A 14056-nucleotide genomic window follows, 5' to 3' on the forward strand; every position below is an offset into this window, starting at 1 on the left:
CGGCCCGAGGGACCCCAGCCGCCCCCTACCCACCAGGTCTCCGTGGCTGCGGGCCAAGGGGCAGGCCACCTTCCGCGTGCGGGCTCTCCGGGGCGCCGCCGCAGGGTCGCCCGGCGTCGGGTCTGGGGGGGGCAGAGATGCTGGGGCCCAGGGCTGCACCCCAAACTAGAGAAGACCCTGGGGCCCTGCCTACCCACACGGGGGTGGTGGGTGGGCACAGGGACCCCGGGGACCACCTGCACCCCTGTAGCCCGCATCTGTGCCCACCTTTGTGTCCTCCCACTGTCCCCCAGCGACCTCCACCTGGCCCGGCCTCCTCCTCTGCCTGCCTCCCCTCCCCCTGCCCCTCCCGTGCCCACTGCGCTTCTGGAGGGGGTGGGATCTGCCCCGAGCCTGCCCCCCCCCAGCCTATCAGGGGGCCAGGTACACAATCACCTCCCCGACTCCCAACCCCTGCCGGGCTGCCTCTGCCCACTGCCCTGCCGCGGCCCCTCATCCTCCAACTACCACCAGCCCATGCCCACACCCCAGGGGCTGCCCAGCCCACCCCCTGCCCCCCGCCCCGCAGGCCTCACCTGCAGCCTCCAGCCCCCAGGCGCCTGGCGATGGCATGAGGGGCTGTGGGGAGTCTGGCCGCGGCAGACTCCAGGTGCCCCTGGGTTCTGGGGGCTGTGGCCTGCAGCTGGGTGGGCTCTGGGGGGTGCCCGGGCGGGGGACCCAGGGCTCTGGGGAGGGGCCGGGCGCGGCGTGTGAGGGAGAGTCCAGGCCAGAGTCCTCCACATTTTCGGGGGATGAGGAGGAGAACGGGGAGGGGCTGGAGGTGAAGCCAAGGCTGCTGGAGCCTAGGGACGGAGGGGCCTGCTTAGACCACGCCGGCCAGGGCGCCCACCCCACCCCAAGCCTACTCCCAGTCACCGGTGAAGTCTTCGTGGTCCAAGGCCGACTCCAGCGGTGGCCCAAAGAGGCTCTTGGACACCTGCTCGTCAGAGGACAGCGGCTTCTCCGTGCAGCTGGGGAGCAGGGGACAGGGATGGGCTCTCTGCCTTGCCCTGTCCCCCACGGTGCTGTTCCCTGTCTGGCACTCTGTCCTGGTCCTCCGACCCCTTCAGGGGTCAGCCGGAAGCCACCCCTCGGTGAGGCCCCCTAGGGGTCCCCCTCCACCGGCTGCTGGCATCAGGCTCTGTGGGGCTCCACAGTTCTGAACACCAACCAGCAGAAGAAGACCTGCCTTGGTCCCAGACCCCCTGCCCAGCCCAGGACAGGCACACAGCCAGACTTAAGGAATGCCCATCAAGAGAAAGGCTACACATCCCAGATAAAAAGAGCCTGCACTGTCTCCATGCGTCCAGGGTGGGAGAGCGGTGGGTGAGGCGCAGGGGCACAGCGGGAACTCACCTGCTGGCCCTCGGGGCTGACCGAGGCCTCTGCGGCTTGCCAGCGGTGTCCCCTGCAGGAGAGACCCCCCGGAGCCCATGTCACCCCCGCCATGCTCCACACGACTCAGGTGGGACCAGGCTGCGCTGGCCAAGACCACTGAGCAACCGCAGTCTGCCTCCTTTCCCACCCCTGCCACGACGGAGGGTCAGAGAGCAGCAGGAGCCTTTGAACTGGGTTCAAAGGCCACTAACCGCCCCCCCCCCCAAGCCCAGTTCACCCTCCTCGCCCTTCCCAGAGCAAGACACTCACGGGAAGAGTGGCGCTTCATGGTGCCCTGCAGACAAGCAAGACAGGGTCAGGCTGGGCTGCATCCAGCCGGCTCCCCACACACAGCCGAGGCTCCCCTCCCACACCTCACCCCGGGGCCGGGAGGAAGGATGAGGCTGCCGGCCGTGGCCCTGAGCTGCGCCACGGAGGCCTCGGAGCTGCAGGCCGGGGCCCGGGGTGGAGCAGGCTTGATATGCACGTAGAACTTCCGGGGCTCCTCGTCGTCAAAGTCCGAGTCGCTGGATGAGAAGCGAGAAGGCTCGGCCGTGCGTAGGCGGTGGTCAAGGAGCCAGCAGACAGCAAGTATACCCTGCCCGGGCCCACACCCCCTCGCAGTGCCCAGCTACATGGCACACTCCTATTCAGCTGCTAAACCCCACCATGGTGCCTGTCCTTCAGGAAAGCAGTTGGCTCTCCATCTGGGGCAGCCCTCTCCCCTGGCCTCTCTTCCTGTCCCTGACCCAACCCAGATGAGCACAAGGCGGATGCCCCGCTCGGGCCCTGCCCTGCAGAGGATATTGTTCTGGGTCATATCAGGCCGGACTGTGAACCCCTCTTCGTCCACCTCTGGACACATCTGGGGGAGATGGAGGCTCAGTTTCCCCAGTAAAAACTTCTCCACCTCACTCTCAAGTCCTAGTTTGGACCTTAAAACAGAAATCAGCTTCCCTTGCTTCCAGGAGAAACTGAGGCTCCAAGGGCTCGCCAGTCCCGCCATTTGAGCCAGGAAGCCCACAGCAGCCCCAAGCTCCAGCTACCTGGTGCCCACCAGCTCCTGACTCTGATCAGGCTCCGCCCACAGCACCCAGGTGCCCCTCCCAAAACAGGCCACACCCACACCTGAAATCCCTGCCCTGTGCCACCCAGAGGCCACGCCCCCAGCACGCACCCCTGAGTTGGGCTCCAGGAAGTCTCTGGGACAGGAAGGCACATCGTCAGTTCAGAGTCACACAGACCCACAGGGTCTCAAAGTGGGTCGCCTGGGGGAGGCTTTGGGGATGGGGGTTGAATGTGGAGCAGGGGGCGGAGCTGGGACAGAGGGGGGCTAGGCCCGGGAGGCGGGGTACTTGAGCAGGTTCTGCTGGCTGGGAAGCCTGGCTGAGCTCTGGCAGAGGGACAGTTCTAGATTAGCGCATGCAGAGGTGCTGCAGGGCACCCCTGGGGACAGTCCAGGGGCAGCCTGGGCAAGGGCCGGAAGGGGGGGGGCCCTGGGCACAGTGGGACGCAGGGCGGCTCCTCACACAGCTGCAGGCAGCTCTCGCTCCCGCCGGCTGAGGCCAGGGAGGCGGAAGGCCTTGGCTCCCCGCAGCCGCTTCATTGCTGGGGGGAGATGAGCGGGGGCTGAACCCAGCCCCTCCACCGAGTCAGGCCTGCCTCCTCCCGCCCCCACCCCCCGCCCAACGTCCCGCCTGGGCGCACGGCCCAGGCCAACTTGCCTTCCTGTAGGGTAGCTGCACGATACGCCTCGAAGTCCAGAGGCCCTGAGATAGGAGAGACAGACAGACAGACATGCCTGAAGCTGGACAGAGCCACAAGGCCACTGGGGCCAGGCCACATCGGGGCACACAGATCCGAGCACAGTCAGGTCCTGAGCAGAAGCCCACGGGGCCATGAGTGGCCGGCTGTGGCAAGCCCAGACAGCTCACATGTGGCCCGGTCTGGTCTGGTCGGCCTCGGGTCTGAGCTGGCCAGGGTTTGGGCCTGTGAGCCAAGCCAAGCGGCTGGGACACAGACGAGGGCCGTGGGAGGAGGGACAGGCCTTCCTGGCTTTTACACTTGGGGTCCAGGCCATTCACCCACATTTAGTGCCTGCAGTGCCCAGCACATAGTGTTTGACTACTGCATGTTATTTATTGTCAACCCCCCTTTTCAGACAAGAAAATGGAGGCTTGGAGAAGTGAAGACCCTGAGTGGTCCAAGGTCATCCAGGGGGAGAGGAAGGGATGGCAGACCCAGGCCTGGCTCAAAGCTCGCCCGCCCTGGGTCCATGTGGGGAGCTCAGGATCCCCACTCCTCAGGGGCCGCCACGCAGCGCCTGTGCACACTGAGCCTGGCTCTCAAGGCCCCACCGGGGTCTGAGTAGCACAAGCATCGGTGCAGACGCGAGGCGGGCGGCCAGGGCCGCCCTGGGCTCACCCGGCTTCTCCCGACCGGTGCCCTTGCTCTCAGCAAACGTCCGGAGCAGCATCTCCACGCTGACGTTCTCAATGTTCTGCTTGAACTCCTCGTGCACCTGGAAGGGGCAGCCCGGAGTCGGGAGGACCGTGCAGGGCCCATCGGCCGCCCCTGCCTGAGCCTCTCACCTGTTCCCAGCCGTCGCCACCCTGGGCCAGCTCCCGGTCCAGGTCCTCACCTGCCCAATCTGCACGTGTGTGTCCTCCACCGAGTGTGCGTAGGAGCCCAGCAGTGCCTTCATGTGCCGCAGGTGCGTCTCCTCCAAGGCTTGGAAACGCTGCGGGGGAGAGGGGGTGGGGAGGGCGGTAAGGGGACAGACAGCAGGACACGTGGATGGACACCTGGCCAGGCACGCCCTTGGATGTGCTCAATCCTGAGCCAGAGTGGGCGGGATGCAAATGAGGAGCTGGCAGGGGCGTGGCTCGGGATGCAAATGAGGAACTGGCTGGGGGCGTGGCTCGGGATGCAAATGAGGAGCTGTCCGGGGGCGTGGTTTGGGATGCAAATGAGGAGCTGGCCGTGTGGCTCGGCATAGGGTCCCTGGGCGTCAAGCCTGAGGTCCTGCCCCCTCCCCCCTTGAAATAAAGCGAGTAGACACTTGGGCCACTTTCTGTGTGAGCACCCAAGGGTGTGTCTGGTGTCCCAGACAAAGGGACTCCCATCCCAGGGAGGAAAAGACCTGAGAGGCCCAGACTCAGCCCCCTGCCCACACCCCCTGAAAGCCCAGATCCAGCCATGCAGGAAGTCCTCCCCACCACCACCCCTCTGCCCCGTCTTCCATGGACCCTACACCTCAGCTCAAACAGACTTCCACCTCTTCCTCCGCACAGAATGAATCCTCATCTGCTTTTCGCACACGTGGGTGGACAGGGAACCTGGCTCTCACCATAGCTGAGTCCAGCATCTTGTGCTCAAAGTCTGTCCGGGCCGAGTTGTACTTCTCCACCGAGCGCCGCAGTCCCTCGGCTGCTTTCTTGGTTTTGGCTTCTGCCTGGGAGGGTCCGAGAGGAGCGGCATTGGGAAGGGACACTTGGGCCGCTCTGTTGCGTGCCCCCGCCGGGCAGGTGGCCCGGGCTGTGTCCCCTGCGTGCACGCGCACACGGTAGCACCTTGTCCATCTCCTTCTGACTGGTGCTCTCCCGGCGCAGGCGCTCCTGGTCCATGCAGCGGCTCAGGTAGTTCTCGCGGCACTTGGGCAGCAGCTGGCTGACGCCGGCCAGCACGTGCACCGCGTCCAGCGTGCCCAGCACCTCCTCCTTACACTGCGGACCGAGACAGCCATCACAGAACGCCCCACACCCCTGTGCCCGGCCACCCTCATTCCCAGGCATGTCTCCCATCTGAAGTATTCAGGGCCCCAGGGGTGCAGCTCGGGGCTGGGTGCTTGCCCGCACCCAGGCCTAGGTTCACCCAAGCACCTAAGTCAACGAACGTAACAGGAGGTTTTAAACAAAGATACAAAACACGTGGATCAAATGCGGGGCTCCTGGGAAGGCACCTCGAGATTCTGCATCTACTGGGGTGTAGGCGTGTTTTGGATTCCGTCGGTAGCTGGGGTTCAGGCCCAGCCCCTCATCACAGCACCCCGCCTCACTTTACAGAACCATGCTTTCCCGCAGCGCTCAGACAAAGGCAAAAGCCTTTGCGTGTCAGGCTGGGGCTTCTCCTTTTCTGCGGAGCAGAGGGTTCGCTGGGGTCCCCGGACCCGAGTCCCTGCTGCAGGGTTTCCTGGGGCCCGGGGGGCGGGCGGCGGGCTGGGTGCCCCACACACGCACCTTCTTGTGGGATTTGAGCTGCTCCTCGCCGTAGCGGAGCACATCCTTGATGAGGTCCTGCAGCTTCCGCGTGAGCTCCAGGTGGCACAGAGCCAGCTTGTCGGAGGAGACTCGGAAGACCTCCCAGAGTGGGGCAAAGGTCCTGTGGATGGTCACTCTTCCAACTCCACTCCGCCCCCAGCCTCCGCCTCAAACACACACTGTGCGCTAGCCCTGCCCAGCTTTCTAACCCTCGGGAGCCCGAGGGTGGGCTCCTTCTTCCCAAGGTGTGGGTTCGAGGAAGCTGGGCCGCCTCCGGCCCAGCCCAGGAAAGGGCTCCATTCCTGTCTGAGCCCGTGGCGGGAAGGCCACAGGGGTGGCTGGTGGTGGCCGGCACACGGCGGGGCGAGGACATGTCCCTCCCGGGAGGACTCCCAAGGCCCGGCCGCACTCACCCCATGGGGGTCCCATTGCTGGCCAGCTTCGAGAGTTTGGCCATGGCCTTGGAGTAGGCCTCCTCCACGGTGGCCCTGGTGGGAGGAGAGGGCACTTTCCAGACACCCTGTGAGAGGCGCCATCAGGGCCTCAGTTTCCCCTTTTCAATGCCATTTCCCCTTCACAGGCTTTACCACAAAGGTGGTACACGCAGCGGCAGGTGCACGTTACAAAAGCCGATGCGTGTACGTTCTTGAGGCCGGGCCTGGCGCGCCGCCCCGCTCTCGGCCCTCGCGGCCCACGCGCCTGGCTCCCGGAGGAGGCGCCGTTTAAAGCCCCCAGATGTAGGCGTTTGGGCTGGCGGCAGGAGCCCCCCGTGACTGGGGCCCCCAAACCAGGCGACTTGAAGGGAGGATAAGGGGTGTCCGCAGCATCAAGAACCCCTTGGACTTCTGAAGGTCCAGGAATCGGGGCCAGAGGGGGCGTGGCCTCGAGGGCCTGGGGCGTGGCCACGAAGCGCACGCGTGGCCTTGTATGGCTAGGCTGTGGGCGTGGTCTTGAGGGGGAGGAGCCGCGTGGAGGGCGGGGCTCGGGCCTCACCTCTCCCGGATGAAGTCGGCCAGCTCTTTGGTGGAGATGGGACCCTGCTTCACACTGTGATACAGGACTTCAAAGCCATGGTTTTTCTCACCCTGCAGTAAAACGGGGTTCAGCCTAAGAAGGGGGAGGGACAGTCTCCAGGTTGCCTAACAACAGCCAGGGCAGAGCCAACCCGCACAAGTCTGTTCCTTGGCTGTTGGGAGTGACTCAGGCCTGAGCCAATCAACAGGCCGCATTGCCTGTGTGGTCAAGACGGGTTGGCTGACGGGTTTTAACTGCGTCCAATCAGAGAGAAGCTTGTTGTTTTTTGTCCCACCTTGAGGGAGAAAAGTCTCATTTGCCCTGTGTCTCCTTTCTTTGTGTCTGTGTGTCTGCCTCCATTTGCTTGTCTGATTATCTGGCTTCACGGAGAAGAGGGACTGTGTGGAGATAGTAGATGCCAAGTGACAGCTGTGAGGCAGACTGCTTGTCTAGAATGTTCCAGGCCTTGGGTTCCTTTCCAGCATGGTGTATGTGTGCGTGTGTGTGTATGCTTGTGAGAGTGAGCTTATAAAGCTTGGAAAGATGTTGAATCAAAAATCTGAACGATATGTACGTTTAGTCAGGTTGCTGGATCAAACGTGTCCTGAGAACCACATGCCCCACAATCATTGACTACTGTCAGCCACTGGAGTTGTGTGCTTCTGCTCTTTCCAATGTGAAAACATCCTCTCAAGACCCACCAAAACCCAGCACAGCATGGGGAGCTTTTGAGTTTGTTAATAAATGAGCAAACATTTCTACCAGTGCTAGTGGGGCCTTACGCCCTCCAAGCTCTGTTCAAAAGCTGCCCCCAGATGGGTGCCAGTGGCTCACACCTGTAATTCTAGCTACTCAGGTGGCTGAGATCTGAGGATTGTGGTTCAAAGCCAGCCTGGGCAAAGAAAGTCCACGAGACTGATTTCTAATTAACGACCCAAAAACCAGAAGTGGTGCTGTGGCTTCAGCCTTGAGCTGAAGAGTTCAGGGACAGCGCCCAAACCCACAGTTCAAGACCCATGACTGACAAACAACAACAACACCCCAACAATGTCCCTCAGAGCCACCAACCTGCCTTGGGTTGGTGCCACTCCCTCTCCAGAGCAGTTCCCTTGTGTCAGGCAGAACCTGACAGCCGTTGGTGCCCGGACGCCAGGGTGATGTCTGCGGCACAGCATGGACACAGCGGCCTCTGGGCCAGCGGTACGGGGATCCTCGGGTGAGCCGCACCAGGCACGGCCGCCCAGGCCAGCATCTGGCTTGACTCAGAGTCAACTCTTGGCCCATTTCCCAGTCCTGATATGTGTGTGTGCCTTCCTTGGGGCTGACTGGCGGCCCAGGGCCATGGGAGGGGCCTCTGGACTCCAGACTGGCCCCAGGCTACCCACTGCCTGGTCCACCTGCTTCCCTGTCCACTTCCCCATGGCTCCCCAGTCCCCCCTGCCCTGGCTGCAGGGCTGCCAGGCAGGCTGGGTCTGACAGGCACCAGGAACAAGCAGCCAGCTAAAAGAACTGGCTGGATGTCCCAGGCATGACCAGGGCAGTGGGGACCCGGCTCAGGGAGCCAAGGCTCCCTGCCGTCAGCAGCCCGGCCGGGGCTCAGCGCCCGGGCTGGGCGTCTCTGCTGGGAGTCAGAGGTGGTTTCTATTTTCTCCTTGCTCATCTCAGTTTTCTACAGTCAGCTTTTGTACCTTGTACAATTAAAAATAACTGACAGTGTGTGTAGGCACAGGGGTGATGCTGATCCACCAGCAGCCCACACCTTACATAGCAGGGCTAGCAGCCCCTCGGAGAAACTCAGCCCCTCGGTGGGGGTCACGGCCACTGGGAGGTTGGGCTGGAGAGCCTGACCCTTGGGATGGGGACAGAGGTCTGACACCCTAAGTAGCAAGGGGATGTGGTCCCTTTAAGAAAACAAATGCCAGTGAGAGGAGTTCTCTCCAGCTGGGGAGGGAAGCAGGTTTGTTGCTAGGGGCAACGGGTCACCTAGCAACGAGCTCCCTCTTTCCAGTGCTCGCTCAGGCCTACAGCTGAGGAAGGGGCTTTCAGCCCTCCTTCCCTAACCCTATGTGGTACCCACTCTCACCAGCCTGGTCCTGGGGCAGGTGTCCTCGCCCTCCCCACATCCAGTGCTGCACAGCTGCCAGGGAGGCCAGCCACACCCTCACGCCCACCTGCTCCTCAGGTGAGGTCAGGCTGGCCCTCCCCCTGGCCAGAAGCTGGGGGGGGGCTTCAAGAGAAAAGGGCAGGGGCTGGGCAGTGACCATGGAAGACTGGACAAAGACAGGGAATGAATGAGTCAGAGGGCCAATGGGGGGATGGATGAGTAGACAGATGGATGATGGTTGGGTGGATGGGTGGATGCATGGATAGGTGAATTGATGGGTGGATGACTGGGTGGATGGATAGATGGGTGGGTAGATGAGTGGATGGATGGATGGGTAGGTGGGTGGATGGGTGGATGGATAGATGGGTGGGTGGGTAGATGGATGGGTGGATAGTGGGTGGATGGGTGGTGGATGGGTGGGTAGGTAGTAGGTAGGTGAATGGATGGGTGGCTAGGTGAGTGGATGGATGGGTGGGTGGGTGGATAGATGTGTCGGTGGATGGATAGATTGGTGGGTATATGAGTGGATGGATGGATGGATGGAAAGGTGGGTGGATGGGTGGGCAAGTAGTAGGTAGGTGAATGGATGTGTGGGTGGATGGATAGATTGGTGGGTAGATGAGTGGATGGATGGATGGATGGGTAGGTGGGTGGATGGGTAGATAGATGGATGGATGGGTGGTTGGGTGGATAGGTGGATGGATAGATGGATGGGTGGTTGGGTAGATGGATGGGTGGGTGAATAGGTGGGTAGATGGAGAGGTGGATGAGTTGATGGGTGGGTAGATGGATGGATGGATGGATGAGTGGATGGGTAGGTGGATGGATAGGTGGGTGGATGGATAGGTGGGTGGGTGGGTAGATGGACAGGTGGGTAGGTGGATGGATGAGTGGATGGATGGGAGAGTGGGCAGATGGATAGGGGGGTGGATGAGTGGTTGGGTGGGTGGATGGATGGGAGAGTGGGCAGATGGATAGGGGGGTGGATGAGTGGTTGGGTGGGTGGATGGATGGGTGAATGGGTAGGTAGGCAGATGGATAGGTGGGTGGATGGGTGGTTGGGTGGGTGGATGGATGGGTGAATGGGTAGATGAGTGGATGGATGGGTGGGTAGGTGGATGGATGGGTGAATGGGTAGGTAGGCAGATGGATAGGTGGGTGGATGGGTGGTTGGGTGGGTGGATGGATGGGTGAATGGGTAGGTAGGCAGATGGATAGGTGGGTGGGTGGATGGATGGGTGAATGGGTAGGTAGGCAGATGGATAGGTGGGTGGATGGGTGGTTGGGTGGGTGGATGGATGGGTGAATGGGTAGATGAGTGGATGGATGGGTGGGTAGGTGGATGGATGGGTGAATGGGTAGGTGGGCAGATGGATAGGTGGGTGGATGGGTGGTTGGGTGAATGGGTAGGTGGGCAGATGGATAGGTGGGTGGCTGGTTGGACAGGTGGGTAGAGATGGGTGGAGCACATGTGTCTTGCTCAGCCCCTCTGGGTCGCAACAGGGGATCCCTAGCTTGGGTGTTGCCGAGTGACAGGGGCTGTATGTGTCAAACCAAGGAACGGCCCAGCTGTCCAGGTGGGGTGGAAACCCACAGCTGGTTTGGCCCTGTTCCCCAAGGCTCAGCCGGGCCCAGGTTTGACTTCTAACCCTATTTCCTTTGTGTAATCTGCAGATCATGGAGTCTCACTCAGCTTCTGTCCTGGGTGCGTGACGTCTGTCACCCTTGCCAGCATCGCCAGGCCTCTGAGTTCTGTTCACTCCTCTGACTGTCCCCCTGCCTGAACCCTGCCCACAGGCACTCCGTCCACCCTCCTCCATAAAAGTCAGAAGACCCTACCAAAATAAATGTAGAAAGTCTTACCCAAAAATGCTCCCCAAAATACGACATCCTGGTGACGTCTGACGTCTGTGGTGATGTGGGGGGTCCCTGCAGGTCCTGCCCAGTGTCGGTCTGGAAAGAGTAAGGTTGAATCATGAGTTATACCAGTCCAGCTGGGCAGAGACAGGTGGAACTCCTGCCTGGGGGCCCGCCAGCGTCTGAGAGAGGCCAGTCATGTCCTGAGTCCTCATCTAGGGGACAGCATTGGATACTGACCGCTCCTGGGGTCAGCTAGGCTGATGGCTTGGCACAGGGGTTCTTAGGCATACGTAGGCGTTACTGGGCAGGGCCGCACAAGCGCCAGGTCAGTTCACAGGTGAGTCTCCTGCTCAGAGGGGACGCTGCTACTTGGCTGACCACACCGCAGCCGGCTCAGCGGGACCCCTAGATGGCTCCTGTGGGCAGACAATCTGGTGAGGGAAGCCAGCCAGGCAGGGCCCGTGCGGGGAGAGGGTCCCATGCCCCAGGGCGCCCCTGTCTCCTCAACCCCCTCCCCCCAGGCCTGCCACAGGTACCTTCCTGAGCTGCGGCCCCAACCTCACCCTAAACCATGCAGCCCCAACCTCACCCTAAGCCTCACTCAGCTGGTGGGCCTCAGTGTTCAGCTTAGCACTTCACCTTCCCCATCTGCAAGACAGGGCGGAAGCCTGGAGCTGGAGTGGCCAGGCCACCTGGGCAGTCCTGGGGAGGGGGGAGGGCGGAGGGCAACCCCGGGCCGGGCCACCCTGGGGAGGAGGCTGCCTGTCACCCGAGCCTGCCGGCTCATGCATCATTTATGGCCTCAAGCAGATCAACAGCAGCTGGGAGCCTGAGAGACCAGGGCAGTGGTGGCGGTGGAGGTGGTGGCAGCAGCCGCAGGGGTAGGAGCTGGGCTGGGGACGCAGGATGAAGACACCCTTGGGCCCCACGAAGAAAGGACTGAGCGGGGGCTTGGGCCAGGCTGTGGTTCCAAGCCTCAGTTTACCTACTTTTGAGAGAGCTGGACAGATGTCCACCCTTTGTCTGGTAATAGGTAGTCGGAGATGGGCAGATTGGAGATTCAAAAGCTGGGGAAGCCCTGACTGAAGGATGTGGCAGCTGGGGTTTTCACGCACGAATTGGAGTTGACCAGGAAAACGTAACTAACCATTCCCCAGTGCCAGGCAATGCTGGGGCCTTCACAAAGCCCCCCAAGGAAGCCATGGGGTGCCAGTGTGAGGCCTGAACAGCAGAGCTCAAGTTCCCTTGGCTGACAGCCTGGGTAGGCCCCGGCGCGGTGGACTCTGCACTTTGCTGGGGGGACACTACGGACAGAGCTCGGCTTTAAACCAGGTAAAATGGAGGAACTGAGCCCGGGTCCCCGCCAGGCAGCTGCAGTGCTCAGAGGCGGGGAAGGGGCGTAGGAAATCCTCCCACCAGGGAGCCACGATCCCAGCAGCCAGGATGCCCCTTGCATGCCCCACTAGGGTCCTTCCCTGAGCACCAGGTGCAGCCACCCCACCTTGCATGGCCACCTCGTGGTGGAGACGAGGCCCATCAGCCCCCAGCCTCTGGGGATGAGGACCCCGCTGCTGTGACCTCCTATTTGGAGCCACCAGCACATGTGGGCCCTGGATCCCCAGGTCCCCTGGGTCCCTCACGCGGCCACCTCCGAGAGCCAGCCCCGAGGCCGCGGGCAGGGCCACTCCCCACCCAGGAAGTCACATCTGCTCCGTGTCCTAACCCACACTGCCCAGCTCAGGGTGGCTTTCTGGTCTGAGGGCCTGGAGGGGCCGGAGGGCGTCCTGGACGGGGCTGGAACTCACCCGCCGGCCGGCACACACCATGTGGCTGGGGCTCTGGGGAGAGCAGGCTCAGAGACAGCCACTGGGCCTGGCAACTTCCGTCTCCAGGAGCACAGCGGCGTATGTGGGGGACAGGAAGCTCACCCCGCCTGCTGCCACCAACCGCCACCTCCCCTCCCTCCCCACCCTCCCAGCCGGCTCCGGCAACACCAAGGCTGACAGGAAAGCCAAGGGGAAACTGAGGTCTAGCCCCAGGCCCTGCTGGGGCTGGCATAGCAGACAGGTAATCATCAGGATTACAGTGGTAAAATAAATGACAGCCCTGCATCCACGCACATCCCCTGCCCCCACCCTCCCCGCCACCCCACCCCAGCTGGCCAGAAATGCCTGCCCTATGGGGGAAACTGAGGCTGAGAGGAGCCGGCTTTGTACCATCGCGTGTCCTCCCTCCATGAGAACCAGGACACTGGTACCTGGATGCCCTTGAACATTAGTGTGGGCCCTTCCCTCCCACCACACAGCGAGCGATCTGCCACCACCCAGAGACCAGCCCAGAAACAGTCAGCCCAGGGCAGGAGGTCATCCACCAGTTCCAGAAAACCTGGGGCCCGGGAGCCGCAGAGCCAGGCAGCACTGAGCCAGCAGGGGCCCCAGGCCCCACCTGGAATGGGGTGTCCAGAGCCCCCAGGTCTTGCTGGGTGACCTTGAGCCACCTTTGACCTCTCTGGGCCTCCAGGCTCCCACAAAACAGAGCAGGCCCCTCACCCCAGTTGGCGTGGGGAAGCTGAGGCCCATGGCAGGGTCACGGGGTGACTGGGCCCTCGGGAGCTCCTGTCTTCCTGGCACTCTGCGGTGAGCACCCATGGCGGGCCAGTTGCTTCCCGCCTTGCCAGGGGGTGGAGACGTGGCATTGGCTTCGTCCTCCCCCTCCCTGGTCAGCCATGACCCCGTGACGGGGCACCAATATTATAATTAATACCGTAATGAGCACGTCTGTGCAGCCCACAGCAGGGAGGGGGCGGGGGGGGGCAAAACCACCCCCACCTAGGGGCGTCGCCCCCCTGCCAGGGCCCCCACCCCGCGCCAGGCTGGCCAGCGTGGGTGGGGGAATGTGGGTCAGGGTGTGCCCTGCAGCCCCGCCGGTGAGACCGGCCACCGATGCCACCGGCCAGGTTTCACCCCGGCAGGGCAGGTGAGGCCGGAGCCCGCAGCACAGCTGGGTAAACTGAGGCTCCAGACAGGTGGGGCTCACGCAGGAGCCGCCAAGCCCACCGGCCTCTTGGCCCCAGACAGACATGCCCATCGGAAGCAAGAGTCAGATCACCATCCAGCAAGAAGTGTGTGTGCGTGTGCGCGTGTGCGCGTGTGCGCGTGTGCGCGTGCGCTGAGGAGCTGCCGGACGCAGGGCTCGGTTCCCACCCAAGGAAACTGAGGCCATCGGGGCCCAAGGTCACCAGGGAGGCTGGAGGCGCCGGGCGGGCCGGGAGGGGCCCGGGGGGCGGGGGCCTCCCCGCCGCGGCCTCCGCACCACTCCTGGCCTCCCAAGATCCCCATTTTGCCTCCGTTTATTTTCATCCACAGAGCAGATGCCGCCCGCGCTCTGTTCGGCCGAGGGGGCT

The 14056-nt window shown here is 62.7% G+C and overlaps 1 protein-coding gene and 1 long non-coding RNA gene across 2 annotated transcripts in view; both read right to left on the minus strand.

Annotated features, from left to right (window-relative positions):
• The window catches only part of Fcho1 (FCH domain only 1), a 14648-nt gene extending 3609 nt beyond the window's left edge, over positions 1-11039 (minus strand). Inside the window, 20 exon segments of the mRNA XM_013028335.1 lie at positions 34-122; positions 576-730; positions 733-842; positions 916-1010; positions 1396-1447; positions 1687-1711; positions 1796-1974; positions 2224-2281; positions 2594-2618; positions 2946-3024; positions 3141-3185; positions 3841-3937; positions 4058-4156; positions 4766-4870; positions 4989-5141; positions 5655-5796; positions 6089-6163; positions 6669-6760; positions 10657-10746; positions 10891-11039. Of these exon segments, the coding sequence (XP_012883789.1) occupies positions 34-122; positions 576-730; positions 733-842; positions 916-1010; positions 1396-1447; positions 1687-1711; positions 1796-1974; positions 2224-2281; positions 2594-2618; positions 2946-3024; positions 3141-3185; positions 3841-3937; positions 4058-4156; positions 4766-4870; positions 4989-5141; positions 5655-5796; positions 6089-6163; positions 6669-6760; positions 10657-10683 (1702 nt within the window). The 5' untranslated portion in view covers positions 10684-10746; positions 10891-11039.
• Positions 11040-11055: 16 nt separating this feature from the next.
• On the minus strand, positions 11056-12351 carry LOC105994754. The gene is made up of 3 exons (XR_001175522.1): positions 11643-12351; positions 11243-11301; positions 11056-11069 (listed from the first exon to the last, which is right to left on the minus strand). It is a non-coding gene; the product is annotated as an uncharacterized LOC105994754 (long non-coding RNA).
• Between the last annotated feature and the right edge of the window lie 1705 nt (positions 12352-14056).

Source organism: Dipodomys ordii, unplaced genomic scaffold, assembly GCF_000151885.1.
Source record: "Dipodomys ordii isolate 6190 unplaced genomic scaffold, Dord_2.0 Scaffold108, whole genome shotgun sequence".
NCBI classification, from domain to species: domain Eukaryota; kingdom Metazoa; phylum Chordata; class Mammalia; order Rodentia; family Heteromyidae; genus Dipodomys; species Dipodomys ordii.